The sequence below is a fragment of the Alligator mississippiensis genome, chromosome 8 (genome assembly GCF_030867095.1).
Source record: "Alligator mississippiensis isolate rAllMis1 chromosome 8, rAllMis1, whole genome shotgun sequence".
NCBI lineage: Eukaryota > Metazoa > Chordata > Crocodylia > Alligatoridae > Alligator > Alligator mississippiensis.
Genome location: NC_081831.1, coordinates 13,188,019 through 13,201,910, shown reverse-complemented (window position 1 = coordinate 13,201,910; position 13,892 = coordinate 13,188,019). Strand labels below are relative to the sequence as shown.

Below are 13,892 nucleotides of genomic sequence, written 5' to 3'. Positions count from 1 at the left end.
TCTCCCAGCATGCCCCGGGGCCGCGCCGGCTGACGTGACCGCGCCGCGCAGGCGCAGTGGGTCCTTCCCTCCTGAGGCGGAGCGCGCGGCAGCTGGCCATGGCGCTCAACAAGAACCACTCGGAGGGCGGCGGCGTCATCGTCAACAACAGCGAGAGGTGAGCGTCCTCCTCTCCAGGCCCGGGGCGACCTGCCCCCCACCCCCGGTGGCCGTTACCGAGGGGGTGGGGCTCGGGTCGCGTGGGCGGGGCGCTCCTCGCGGGCCTGGAGCGCCCCGCCCCCTCCCTGTGGGTTTAACCCTTCCCGCCCCGGCCCTGCGGCGCCCGGAGCGCGCGTCCTCAGTCTTCCTGGCTGCAGCGTGAGCCCATTGCGCCTTGCTCTGGCACCTGCCACGGCTAGGTTTGTGCACGCTGCCGGGCTGCCACGTGCATGTCAGCGTGGCAGCCCCGGCTTGATCGCCTTCCTCCCGCTCCCCCGAGCCGCCCCTGGCAGCGTAGAGCTGCGCCCGCCTGCAGGGGGCAACCCACGGCTCCCCCTTGTAAAGGTTGAACCCGTTTTTCTGGTTTGTTCGTGGCCCTTTTACAGATCGTTGCGCCCCATGGGTTGAGAAATCCTGATCTAGCTCGAGCAGGACCAGCCCCAGCTGAGGCTTTGTCCAGCCGGAGATCACAAAGCTTCAGGGATGGAGCTTCCACCACCTCCCTGGGTGGTCTGTCCCAGCGCTTCATTGCTCTTCTCATGGGAGAGTTTTTCCTAATATCCAACCAAAAAGCCCTTTGCTGCGATCGGGGACCGTTGCTCCTTGTTCTGTCATCTGCCACCGCTCCATCCTCTTTGCAGCCCCCCTGCAGGGACTTCCACCTTTCGTCTGCCTGTTTAGGAAATGAGCTGTTGGCGAGGGTTGTCCTAGAAAAAAGGTTGCTGGTCTTTATCCCTGGAGACGGACGTTCCCTCTCTATAGAACATGGATGATGAACATGGATGGCCAGCCCGTGGCACGGGCAGCGTCTGCATGTGACACACGGCAGATCAGGAATGGGAGAGGTGGGACAGTGGCAGATAAGGGCAGGGAGCAAAAAGCAGAGCAGCAGATCAGATGGGGAGCTTGGGCAGGAAGCAGAGCAGCAGATCCGACTGGGAGTACAGGGTGGGGAGCAGAAAGTGAAGCAGGAAATTAGACCGGAGGTATGGGGAAGGGGGCAGAAAGCGAAGCAGCAGATTGGACTGCGAGTACAGGGTGGGAAGCAGAAAGGAGAGCAGCAGATCAGACTGGGAGCGCAGGGCGAGGGGCAGAAGGATCAGGCAGGGAAGAGAATCTGAGTGGTACTCAGGATGCAGGGTTACTTTGTGGCAGGCCTGCTAAAGAGCTGGGCTCTCTCTGCTGTGGAAAACGTATGTTCCAGGTAACTGCGGAACATCTCTCCACCATGAACTCTGACATGACGATTCCCTGCGTCAGGGCAACAATCCTTCATGGCTTATCCCCACTGAGGCCAGCGCCCCACATAGTTTCTGTACTGATTTAATGGTTTCTGTTGGAATGTGGTTTCCATGCAAACCTAGTTAAATCACTGCAGCCTATTGTTGTACCTGTGTAAGGCACCTTCATATCAATAGAACTGTATGAGTAGCACTTACTTGAATATGCCATTTTCTGAGTCAAAACGATAAGCAGAATACAAGAGCACTACAATGATGAAGTCAGAGGCTCCCTAAAAAGAAACCAGTTGCAATTTTATCTCTTGTGAGAACACAGCTCCTCTACTTAATCCTGGGTTGAGGTTATTGACTCATTTCCCATAGGCCCCCAAATCACATACAGCCTACTCTTACAAATTGAGTCCTAATAATGGGCCTCTTCTTTTCTTGGCTTGTCTCTAGCGTTTTGATGACCTATGACCACGTAGAAATTGCTTTCAGTGATATGGAATCTATGCTGGATGCCTTCAAAGGGACCAAGAAAGGAAGCGTCTTCTTGACTCCATATAGAGTAAGTAGCCAAGTAATTTTGCATAGTTAAGTTGGAGTCTTTATAATGAAAGTTTCATAGAAACTAGTGATTCTGGAAAATGTGGTTCATTTAGTGGCCCTTGAAGTTAGGATGATCCTTTGACTCAGGAGCATCACAAATGCATTGTAAATTCTATCTGATTTGCCAAGGTGAGAAAACATATTAGTTTCTAGAAGCAACTAGTGAATCATTCTAATGAAGTCTGCCCTTTATTTCCTCCAGACAAACCATAAAAATCATGCCCTACTTATATGTGGGGTTAGCCTATAATTAAGCCCTGTCCAGTCTTGATTTTAGTACATACTGTATTTTGCAACAAAAATATGAAGTCAAGTTTTAGTACGGTTTTTATTCTTGTCTTTTTAGTGTATATAGCCCCCTGGCTCATTTCCTTGGTTATTTGATTCTCCTGTGGGGTTTTGTAAGGGCCATAGCAGTTCAGTATCTTCAAATACAGTTATTGATTTATAGTTCAGGGAAAAAACTGTTTTTCCTAAAATTGAACCTGAAAATATGGAGTCACCTTGTATGCTGGATCAGTGAAAGACTTGGGACTGTTCAGCTTGGAGAAGAGAAGACTCAGAGGGGACTTGGTGTCAGCCTATAAATATATCAGGGGCATACATCAGGGCCCTGGGGGAGCATCTGTTCACCAAGGCCCCCAAGGAAGAACTAGAAATAATGGGCAGAAGCTGACTGAAGATTGCTTCAGACCGGGCATAAGAAAAAACTTCTTTACAAGCCAAGTGCTGAGGGTTTGGAAAAGACTCTCCCCAGAGGTGGTACAGTCACCCACCCTGGTGATCTTCAGAAAGCATCTTGATGCCCACCTTGCTGGGGTCATCTGATGCCAGCAGTCTTTCCTGCCCAATTGCAGGGGGGCTGGACTTGATCTATAAGGTCCCTTCCATCCCCAAACAACTGTGAAACTATGATATTTATAATCGGAACAACATGGCCAGTAGCCTGCCAGATATTCTTAGGAATTGAATTAGACATGTAGACATGTACAGTTAGTTGCTTAAAGCAACAGTTAAACTATAAAGTCATGGCCATGGGGAGAGCAGGGAGCAGCCGGGTAATCCTTTCCAGGGTCTGTTTCTAGAAGGTCCTTTGCAGTGTTTGCCTGATAGTGTCTGTTTACCCGTCGCTGCAGATCTCGTGACTTGGAGAACTGATTAGAAGCTACAAGCGTGGGAAGCAGTTTGAACATGTTGAACTCCATCTTCTGACAGTAGCTTGGCCCTGTGTTTCCTAACCATTCTAAAGCTGCCTTGTCACAGATTTGCTCTTTTGCCTTGCAGGTTATCTTTGTGTCAAAGGGAAAGGACCCCATGCAGTCCTTCATGATGCCCTTTTATTTAACGAAGGATTGTGAGATTAAGCAGCCTGTCTTTGGAGCAAATTACATTAAGGGTACAGTGAAAGCAGAAACAGGAGGTATGTATTATATGGATTCATAGTAGAGTTTAAGATGTGAAGCGTATCAGATTCACAGGGAAGTGAGTATTGGGTTTGATCCAAACTGAATGATACTCAAAAATTTGTTATACAGAACTGTAAAACCTTGCTGCTTTCTTTGAAAATAATAGCTAAAAATGTTTCACCCCTCCCCAGCTTACAATGAAGTGGTCTGTTAAAGCATCAGATCTCATTCCCACCCTCTATTCAGAATGTTAAATTCAATCAGCTGCCTGATCTCATTGACTAAACATCCTTAAGTGGCTTCTGGATAAGAGAAACCCATGCCAGCACCATTCTAAGGACATCAATTAGCTATGGCCAGTTGAGATAACAACCTATTCGATCCCTGTCCAGATCTCCTTATGCTGAATACATCCATTTCTTTTCTGAGTCTGTTCCCTTTCAGATATGATTACATACAGAAAATAGTCGTGTATAGTCAGTCAAGTTGAGGGAAAGGCATGTTGTTGCCACAAAATATATTAGCCATAAAAGCAATTTTAAATCACTTAATTTATTCCCTTTTCTTTAAAACTAATTTTGTGTCAGGGTTGAAAGAGATTGGACTGTTTTGAAACAAGGGAAGCTCATTTAAAAGAAGATGCCATACTGGGTCAAATATGGAGTGAAGAGGAAAAAGACTTGTACAACAAGGATTTTACTTGCTCACGATTTTTGGTGTCACTTCCTTGTTACTAAAGTTGTCACTTAATAAACTTTCTCATCCTCAGCTCAATTTCTCCTGTTTACCTCTGCACCAAAATCATGATCCATTACTTATGATACTACAGTTTTTTTTATCCTGGAGTCAGTATCACGGCTTCTGTGTGGAATCAAATAGGACAAATTAGGCTGTGAGGAAGCACGTACAGTGAAAGTGAAGTAGAAACCATATGAAAGGCAAATGGATTCGCTTCATTCTGTGTGCCTCTTCCCTAGAAGAGGTTTGCTTCATTATGTAACACACACGCACGTCTGGTTTAGTTCATGATGTTTAATCTTTGTAGCTTTGTCTAGCTTGACACTGATACTGCCGTGATGCATTGTTAGGACTCTTGGCTGTTCTAGCTTTCCTGTTTAGTCTGAAAGTGAGATGTCACTAATTTTTATTAAACTAACTTAGGCTATCTTCCTTGGACTCTGTAGTGGATTAATGTTGCTCGTATGAGAACTCATGCCGTTTATGCTCTTTGTTTTATTGGGTATTTGAATTTCCAAATTTAAATTACAGCTGACTCTTGAGTATAGCTGTGAAGGCTTTTTACCAGCCTGAATTAACAAATTCCCTGTCCTGTGCACTAAGCCTCTACAAAGATGGAGCAAATCTAATGTTCCCGATAACTTGGTCTACAGGGTGGCAGGTATGACAAAAGAACTGGAGCTCTTTAGAAACTTTCCTTGTCTCTCCCTCATTGATGCTTCAATATTTGAGACATCTCTTAATTTGAAACATACCAGCAGGCCAACATGACTTCAGCCAAGACATAATTACAGCACTTTTACCACTTTTCCGTGGGCCTCTAAGGTATAAGTCTTGCGAAGTACAATCTAGGAGGGATCTTTAATTCACCACAATATTTGCCATAGAAGTCTTAAAACACATTGAAAAGGATTTTCTTCTTCCTTCTGAATCCTCTCTTCCTCTGCAGGTGGCTGGGAAGGATCTGTGACGTTCAAAATGACCTTTTCAGCCGGGGGTGCTATTGAATTTGGACAACGGATGCTGCAGGTTGCATCTCAAGGTACTGAAGTCTTTAACAAAGAAAAAGAAAGCTAAATCAGCTAGTCATAGAAGAACAGGGTAGAGGGATAATGGCTTTCTGTTGATGTGTTTGTACTCTTAGAATAAAATGCAGCCCAGTGGGTTAAAATGTATTTTTAATTCGAGCCAGTTCTGGGAATTCACTTGCTTTACTTTAAAAAAATGTAAGAAGTGCCATACTAAGTCAGATTAATGATCCATCTGGCCCAGGAGCCTGCCTCTGACAGTGGCAGTATAAGATGATTTAGAGGAAAAGCATGTATATAGGGCATGTCTAATCTAATCTGTCGCATCATACTCTCTGGCATCAGCCATCATTGATTTAGGGATGTCAGAGGATACATCCTTGACTCTCTTATTTAATTGCTATTAATGGACCTGTCCTCCATGCATTTGTCCTAGTCTGTTTTTGAACCTGGTTGTACAGTTGGCCTCATACAGGCAGCTACAGTGACAGTTGGCCACCACTGGTCTCTGAGTTTTACTTCCTGTTGTGAAGAGCTCTGGCTGTCTTGTCCTTTATGCACTCGTGTGGACCTGGTTGAATTGACTTGAATTTTCTCTTTATAGCTTCCAGGGGTGAAGTTCCTAATGGAGCATATGGTTATTCCTATATGCCCAATGGAGCCTATGCCTTTGCACCACCTGCAGCCAATGGGACTTTCCCTCCCCCTCCGGCAGGTTACCCCTATCCACCACCACCTCCAGGTGAGTCTGCAAATTTAAGTCTATAAGCTTTAAAAAAATCTGAGGGAAGAGAGACAAGGGATGCTTGTTTCAAGATACTATCTCATAGTTTTCATAGGCATTAAGGTTGGAAGTGACCTTGCGAGATCATCGGGTCCAGCCCCCTGCCCAAGGGGCAGGAAGTCAGTGGGGGTCAGATCACCCCAGCAAGATAAGCATCCAAGAGTATCCAGAGTAGGTGGTTGTACCACTTCTGAGGGGAGTCTATCGTGGACTCTGGAGACTTGAATGGTAAAGAAGTTTTTCCTTATGTCCAGTCTAAAATAGTCTTCCAGCAGTTTGCAGCAGTTGGACCTTGTCTTCCCTTGGGGTGCCCTGGTAAGCAGACATTCTCCCAGTTCCTGATGCACACCCCTTATATACTTATAGGCTGCCACTAAGTCACCCCTGAGCCTTCACTTCTCCAGGCTAAAGAGTCCCATGCCTCTCAGCCTCTCCTCATAAGGCTTGTTCTCTTGACCTGTAATCATGCACATGGCTCTCTTCTTGACTCTCAAGCCTCTCTACATCCTTTCTAAAGTGTGGAGCCCAGAATTGGATGCAGTACTCCAGCTGTGGCCTCACCAAGGCCGAGTACAGTGGGAGGATGATTTTTTGGGTCTTGCTTGAGATGCATTGGTAGATGCAAGCCAGAGTTTTATTCGCTTTGCTGGCTGCAGCATCGCATTGGTGGCTCGTGTTCACATTGTGGTCAGTCATGACCCCCAAGTCTCTTTGGTTGTGGTACTAGTGAGTGTAGCACTGCCAAGCCTATGAGTATGATATGGGTTTTTCTCCCGAGGTGGAGCACCTTGCGTTTCTCCATGTTGAATCCATCCACTTTGCTAGCCTGTCCAGGTCAGCCTGAATTGCTAGCCTATCATCTAGCATGACCGCACTTACCCATAATTTGGCGTCGTCTGCAAACTTAGCCAGTCCGCTTCTGACACTCAAATCCAGACCATTTATGAATATATTAAGAAGTATTGGTACGACTACTGAGCCCTGGGGGACACCACTGGTCACCATGCGCCATGTTGACTCGATTCCATCAACTGTCATTCTCTGCGTCCAACCACAGAGCTGGTTCCCAAGCCATCGGACCGTAAGTTTGTCAAGGCCATGGTTCCCTAGTTTTACCATGAGGACATCATGGGAAACCAAGTCAAAGACTTTTGAAATCTAAATATGACATCAGCCTCTTCTCCTTTGTTCAGGTGATGTGTCACCTGGTCATAAAAGAAAATTAGGTTGGTCAGGCAAGACCTATCCGCATCAAAGCCATGTGGGCTGTCTCTCAGAACATTGCCTTCCGTTAGTCTGTTGTTGATGGTTTCTTTGATTTTTTTCCAAGATCTTTCCAGGGATTGAGGCCTGTAGTTCCCTGGATCTTCCTTTCTTCTTTCTTTCCTTCCTTTCTTGAAGATAGGCACCACATTGGCCCTCTTCCAACCTTCAGGAACCTCTCCTGAGTGCCACAAGTTCTCAAATATCCTCACCATTGGTCGTGCTATGATATCAGCCAACTCTCTTAGTACTCTTGGGTACATTCCATCCGGGCCAGCTGACTTGTGGATGCGCAGCCTCTCAAGCTGTTCCCTCGCAAGATCTTCGCCAATTATAGGCATATGATGGCCCTTGCCCTGATAGTCCTGCGTCTTGTCAGGCAGGATGATCCCCTTGGGCTGGTGGAAAACTGACACAAAGTAATCGTTGAGGGAGATTAGCTTTCTGGGTGTCAGATATCAGTTGCCCCATTTGGTTCAGCAAGGGTCTGATGTTGCCCTTGGGTTTGTTTGTTTTTTTTCAACTTCCCACATATTTGAAGAAGGACTTTTTTTTGTCCTTGATTCCTGTAGCCAGTTTGAGTTCACTTTCAGCCTAGGGTTTTCTGGTCCGCTCCCTACAGGTACGGGCCAGTGCTGCATAATCCTCCTTAGTGGTAGTTTCTGGCTTCCATCCCTTTATAAGCTTTTCTTTTCAGATTCAGGAGGTCCATGAGTTCCCTGTTGAGCCAAGGGTGTCTCTTAGCCCTTTTGCTACCTTTCCTACGGGCTGGAATGGACTTCCCTTGTGCTTTTAGGATCACGTCCTTAAGGAGCAACCACTCATTGTGGACTCCCTTACCTGTCAGATCATGGTCTCTCAGGGCCTCAACAACCAACCTCCTGAGCTTGTGAAAGTCAGCTTTCCTGAAGGTGAGGATTTCTGCATTGCTGACTGATTTGCCAGCTATGCGATGAATAGAGATAGTGATCAACTTGCTATCACTGTCACTAAGCTTCCCTTTGATCCTCAGGTCGCTGACTAGATCATCCCCTTTGGCCAGTACCAGATCCAGGAGCACCTTACCTCCTGTCAGCCCATAGACTTATTGAGTCAAATAGAGCTCCTCAATGCAAGTGAGGAAACTTTGTGATCAATCATATTTGGCTGAATGCTCTTCCCATGAGATGTCAGGGTGGTTGAATTTGCCCATGATGACCACGCACGTCTCTGCCAGTTTCCTAGTGAATTCATGGTCAAGCTCTTCCTCCTGGTTAGGAGGTCTGTAATAGGCTCCTACAGTTAAATCCCCTTCACTACATTCTCCCTGTATTCTAACCCATCTGGATTGTTCTCCAGTTTGGTTCAGTGCCTCACGTCACTTAGGTGCTTATTTAATCGTACTGTGACTTGTTTTGGCTCTATATTGTGAGTGAAGCAAAGAGACTCCCTCTTAAAGTATTTTGATTCTTCATTCTGTTTTTTTAGCAGAGTTTTATCCTGGTCCTCCCATGATGGATGGAGCCATGGGTTATATGCAGCCTCCACCACCTCCATATCCTGGGCCCATGGAACCTCCAGTCGGTGGTCCAGATCTTCCTTCCACTCCTGCAGGTAAGAAATGTGTTCATGGAGTTAAATTGGAACCTCTTTCTAATAGTAATAATATTCCCAGGTGGAGGTAGATATACATTCTGTTAGACAGTGATGTGATCGAGGAAAAGTATATTGGGAGCAATGAGTAGGAGCAAAAATATTTTGAGTGGGAGTCTCCTCTGAGAAGCAACAGTAAAATTGGCATCGTTGAGGGTTTCAGATTTATTTATGGTAATTTTATAACCAACCTGCTCCCAAGTTAAACATTGTGAGGTTTTTTTCCATAACTGCTAGCCCTACAAATTCAACTTGACTTGAAAGCCAATCGGAGATCTTTGCAGCTTGGATAGAAACAACAAATTGTATGATTGAATCAATTCTGCTTATGAGATATGAAGCAGAAAAGAATGCAGCTTTGTTTTCCTAGAGAGATGGTTGTCATACAAGGAGAAAAATCAGCGTGAAAGCTAAGTTTAGTTAGCATGGGCATAATGGCTATGCTCTTTGAATCTGACCTGCTGACATTTCCTTTAATAAATCATACTGAGTGCAAGATATAGAAGAAAAATGAGTGTGAGGCAGGCATGAAATTCACGCTCCTATTTTCAAGTCAAGTACAGTTAATCAGAATCCTATGGAGCACTTTCTTAGAAACTCTTGTGTGGGAATCTGCTGCCTGTTGGATCTGTCTTTGTCAAAGCAGTATTCTAGGAGTCAGGATCTAGCACATCTCTTGAATCTCAGTCTGCCTCTGATCTGCTGAGGACTGTCAAGTGAATCCAAGATTTCAGCATCGTGAAAAGCAACAGGCTGCTCTTGTGGATTAATTTCTTCCAAGGAGCAAGTGCCCACAGCTTCTCTAAGCCTTTGTTTTTCTGTTTAAAAGTGTGTCTTTGGTCACTTCCTGTGAGTGGTGCCTGTGTTCCAGTGCTCTTCAGAAGCAACTGGTGGCATTTATTCCTTGGTTGTGAAATCATCCCAGGTAGCACCTCTAAGCTCATACACCAGGATAGCATGGCTTTTTCAGTGCAGAGTCCCTCAAGAGCTCTTAATCAATTTTGTTTAATTGGGCTGTAATATGGTGACACTTATCCTTTGGGAGGGATTGCACTAGCCAGGCACATTTTTGTTGTCATTGCCCCTCTGCACAGAAACAGAAGCCGTTCTAGTACTTGAGGGAGGAAATATGGCAGGGTCTATTTGGTTATAAAAGAAAACTCCCTGCAGCCTCACTTAACTCTTTGATCTGTTTGTTTGCAACAGCTGAAGCAAAGGCTGCAGAAGCTGCTGCCAGTGCTTATTACAGTCCAGTCAACCCTCACAATGTCTACATGCCGGCGGTAAGTTTCACACGTTGTCCTATGTGTAATAAACAACTGCATGCTGTTCTATGAGGGTGAGAATGTTGTACGTTTAAGAGAAATCAAGAGTCACTGTGAAGTTATTTGCACCACTGCAGGCTTGGGACCAACTGGCTAAGCAGCAGCTCTGCAGAAAAGGACCTGGGGGTTAGAATAGGCAGTAAACTGGATATTAGTCAACTGTGTGCCCTTGTTTCCAAGAAGGCTAACAGCATACTGGGCTGCATTAGTAGGAGCATTACCAGCACTAGCAGATTGAGGGAAGTAATTGTTCCCCTCTATTTGGCACCTGGAGTACTGTGTCCAGTTTTGGGGCCCCCCACTACAGAAAGGATGTGGACAAGTTGAAGAGAGTCCAGTGGAGGACAACAAAAATAGTTAGGATGCTGGGGCACATGACTTATGTGGAGAGGCTGAGGGAACTATTTAGTCTGCAGAAGAGAAGACTGAGAGGAGATTTGATAGCAGCCTTCAGTTCCCTGAAAGGCAGTTCCAGAGAGGATGGAATTAGACTGTTCTCAGGGGTGGCAGATAACAGAATAAGGAGCAATGATGTCAAATTGCAGCAAGGGAAGTTGATGTTGGATATTAGGAAAAACTTTCCTACTAGGAGGATGGTGAAATACTGGAATGGGTTACCTAGAGAGGTGGTGGAGTCACTGTCCTTGGAGCTTTTTAAGGCCAGGCTCGACAACACCCTGGCTGGGATGATCTAGTAGAGAATGGTCCTGCTTTTATCAGGGGGTTGGACTAGATGACCTCCCGAAGTCCCTTCCAACCCTAATTTTCTGTGATTCTTTGATTCTATAAGGAATTAATCTCTTGGGGTAAATTTCATGGGAAACCAGCTTTAATATTTGTAACCTGGACAACAATCACGTATGGGAAGTAGAGGTTTAAAGGCAGCAATATTGATTGTGTTGATAGTTCCTCCTTTTGGCAGAAGCAGAATGTGTATGAATTCGTTGATGTTAGCCATGATTGTTACATTTCCCCCCCTTCTCTTTTAGGATCAACCACCACCACCTCCCTACTTCCCACCAGAAGACAAGAAAAAACAATAAGCTGAGAAGGAACTTCTCCACAATCCATTGCTTCCTTGTTTCCCACTTTGGCTGAATTTTGGGGTGGGTTGCACAGCTTTAAGGAATAGAGCCTTCCTTTGAGACACATAACTTCCATTAACTTCAATGGTAGATAACGTGCGTAGTAAGGAAAGAGATTTAAAATGTTATGGATTACTTTTAGCCTTGAGGGTTTGTTCATCCCTGGTGTAACAATCCTGCCCTTCCTGTACTCGGTGATACTAGAATTGGAAGTTTGGTTTTTGTCTATGATTAGTTTCTCTTCCATCACTTTTTTTCTTTTGATATTTAAAATTACTTTTATTTGAACTAAGTGATTGTTCCAAACTGACATTTAACAACAGAGCCATCATCCAGAAAAAAACTATTGGCCTTTCCTGGACAAATCTGAACTTCAGAGTATCTCTTCTAGCTTTCCTCTGACCCATTATCACATGGGGAGGCTCCAGAAAGAGGCTGGGAAATGGAAGGAAATTGTCACTTGTTGAATTTTTTCTTGAGTACTTAGAAAATTTCTGTCATCATGGACACCTGAAGCATTCTGTAGCCCCACAAAGTTCAATTATGTGTCCTGTCGTCTTGCAGACAAGCTTCTCCTTTTGCGGAAACATACTGCCCTCTTATAAGATTGGTTAGTGGCATAACAGGATACCAGAATGTTCCATTGTCTCTTTTCCTTTTAGATGGACACATGGGTCTTAAATCACTAAATCCTGAACATTCCTTTTTCTAAACATTAATACATCTTATTTATTTTTCCCCTTTCCAATAATATAAGCTGCGCTTTGGCCAGTGAACTGTCTTACTGCTGCAATTAAATTGTTTAGTTGAGCAGTACAGGTGGATAAATAGGTACGTAAAATCTACTCTAGCAGAACTTGAGACCTGAAAGTATGTCTGAAATTGCACTCTGTTTGACTTGTTCATTTTCTTGTGTAATGGTTAGCACCGTTTTTAGTGGTCCCAGACCAAATATGTACTTTATCAATAACACTAATCTTGCTCATTCATGTGGGCGTCTGGGATCTGAGAGAGGTGCAAGCTTGCTTGTTCCATTATGTCATCTTGTTGATCTTTGGTAACAGTCACTGTGGCGCTTGTGATTTCTGCAGAACTGATCGATAATCAGCTGCGTGAAAACTTGCATTGTAAAGAGACTTTTGCATAAATCAGATTTACAGAGTTATTCAAGTGGGAAGGTACAGGGAGGGGCACAGTCATTCTCCCAGTAAGTATGCAGAAAGATCACGTGTTAGGGAAGCTTGCTGAGACTCATTGCATGCAATCTGGGTGAAAAAAAAGGCTCACCTCCTGTCTTCTTTTAGTTTGATCTCTAGTTGATTGATGATATTGCTGCTGTCTGCGCACTGACTTTTCTAGAATTGTTTTTGGAATTGCAGTGATGTAAAGAAATGGTTATTTTGAAGGAAAAAAAATATTTATTTTGAAAATGTTCAATTAATATATTAATGTGAAATAACTTTTGAATGCAGATTTGTTTGCTGAGACTGTGAAGTAAAGATAAATCAGCTTGAACCTCTGTCTGTTTTTGCCTCTACTATTGTGTTCATGGAAATATGATTGGGGTCATGATGACCCTGCCCCATGCCTGGGGCAGGAAGAAGTGCAGAGCTAGGAGTCGGGACAATTCAATCTTATTCTTGGGTCTATCATATTTATTATGTGACATGGGTGACTCACTTAATCTCTCTTGACTTCAGCTTCCCTGTTTGTAAAATGGTTATATTGCCCAAAGCACCCAAGACACATGGAAAGTCAGCAAGATTTAGGCTCCTTTGCTTTTGAACATTTTCCCCACTACCTTTCCTAAACCAACTTCATTCCTATATTGCAAAACACACTGCAATTTTTAGACGGAAAGGTAAAGTATGAACATAGTCATCATGCCTACTACCATCAGATTTGTAAGAATCCCTAAACTCTAGGAATCACTCACATTTACCCCTTCATTTTCCAGGATGCAGAGGTATGCAATCAGTTCTGACTTGGAGACTATATAAACTTATAGTTGATTATTTCCATTTCCCATGAAAATGAGTGGGAGCTGACGGCATTCAGAATGTGGCCAGAAGCAGGCAAATAATCTTGGCCTTGCTTCTCTTTCTTCTTTGAGCTGTAACAGGCTGCCTTGACAACACACTCAAAATCAACCAATCCACTGATATCACCATCTTCCAAACCTACAGCACACCCAGCCCTAGCAGCCTACCCATCTGTGTTATTTAATTTAAAGCAGGCTTATCTGTTCCAGTTTTTCTAGCAAGGTAAGGCTACGAGGGGAAAACAGACAAGTAGATGTTACGGCACACTGAGCTCCTGCTAAATCCTACTTTATGAGTTAATTTTGTTATGAATAACCTCAAATCCAGGAATAATTTTTAACAGTTCTAAGTTTCTTGGAACATAATCTTCCCACGACTCCTCCAGTAAACCTCAGGGGGTTCCTGCGCTGGCTCACGGAAAGTGTTCTGTACTGTAGCAATCTTTTCCATGCCTTCCTGTAATTACATGTTGCCCTAGTTTTATACCTGACACAGCTCCTGTCCAGAGACACACTTTCCTTGCAGCTCTGGTGCATATAGTCCCTCCAGACCCACAGCA

The 13,892-nt window shown here is 44.5% G+C and overlaps 1 protein-coding gene across 2 annotated transcripts; it reads left to right on the top strand.

The window, feature by feature from the left end:
- Positions 1–46: 46 nt before the first annotated feature.
- On the top strand, positions 47–12,810 carry WBP2 (WW domain binding protein 2). Of its 2 annotated transcripts, none has more exons than XM_006269241.4 (8): positions 47–157; positions 1,881–1,989; positions 3,315–3,450; positions 5,124–5,216; positions 5,807–5,944; positions 8,720–8,842; positions 10,088–10,164; positions 11,196–12,810. In XM_006269241.4, exons 1-8 carry the CDS (start codon positions 99–101, stop codon positions 11,247–11,249), a joined length of 789 nt encoding a protein of 262 aa, XP_006269303.1. In that variant the 5' UTR covers positions 47–98; the 3' UTR covers positions 11,250–12,810. The 2 variants fall into 2 exon arrangements, with proteins under 2 accessions (XP_006269303.1, XP_019349981.1); XM_019494436.2 differs by having other exon boundaries at positions 8,717–8,842.
- Positions 12,811–13,892: the final 1,082 nt, after the last annotated feature.

Excerpts from the sequence above, each read along its gene's own strand:
- WBP2 (XM_019494436.2), top strand. The coding sequence starts at position 99 with ATGGCGCTCAACAAGAACCACTCGGAGGGCGGCGGCGTCATCGTCAAC. Across the intron at positions 3,451-5,123 it reads AGTGAAAGCAGAAACAGGAG|GTGGCTGGGAAGGATCTGTG; the intron begins GTATGTATTATA and ends CTTCCTCTGCAG. Across the intron at positions 5,945-8,716 it reads CTATCCACCACCACCTCCAG|CAGAGTTTTATCCTGGTCCT; the intron begins GTGAGTCTGCAA and ends CTGTTTTTTTAG.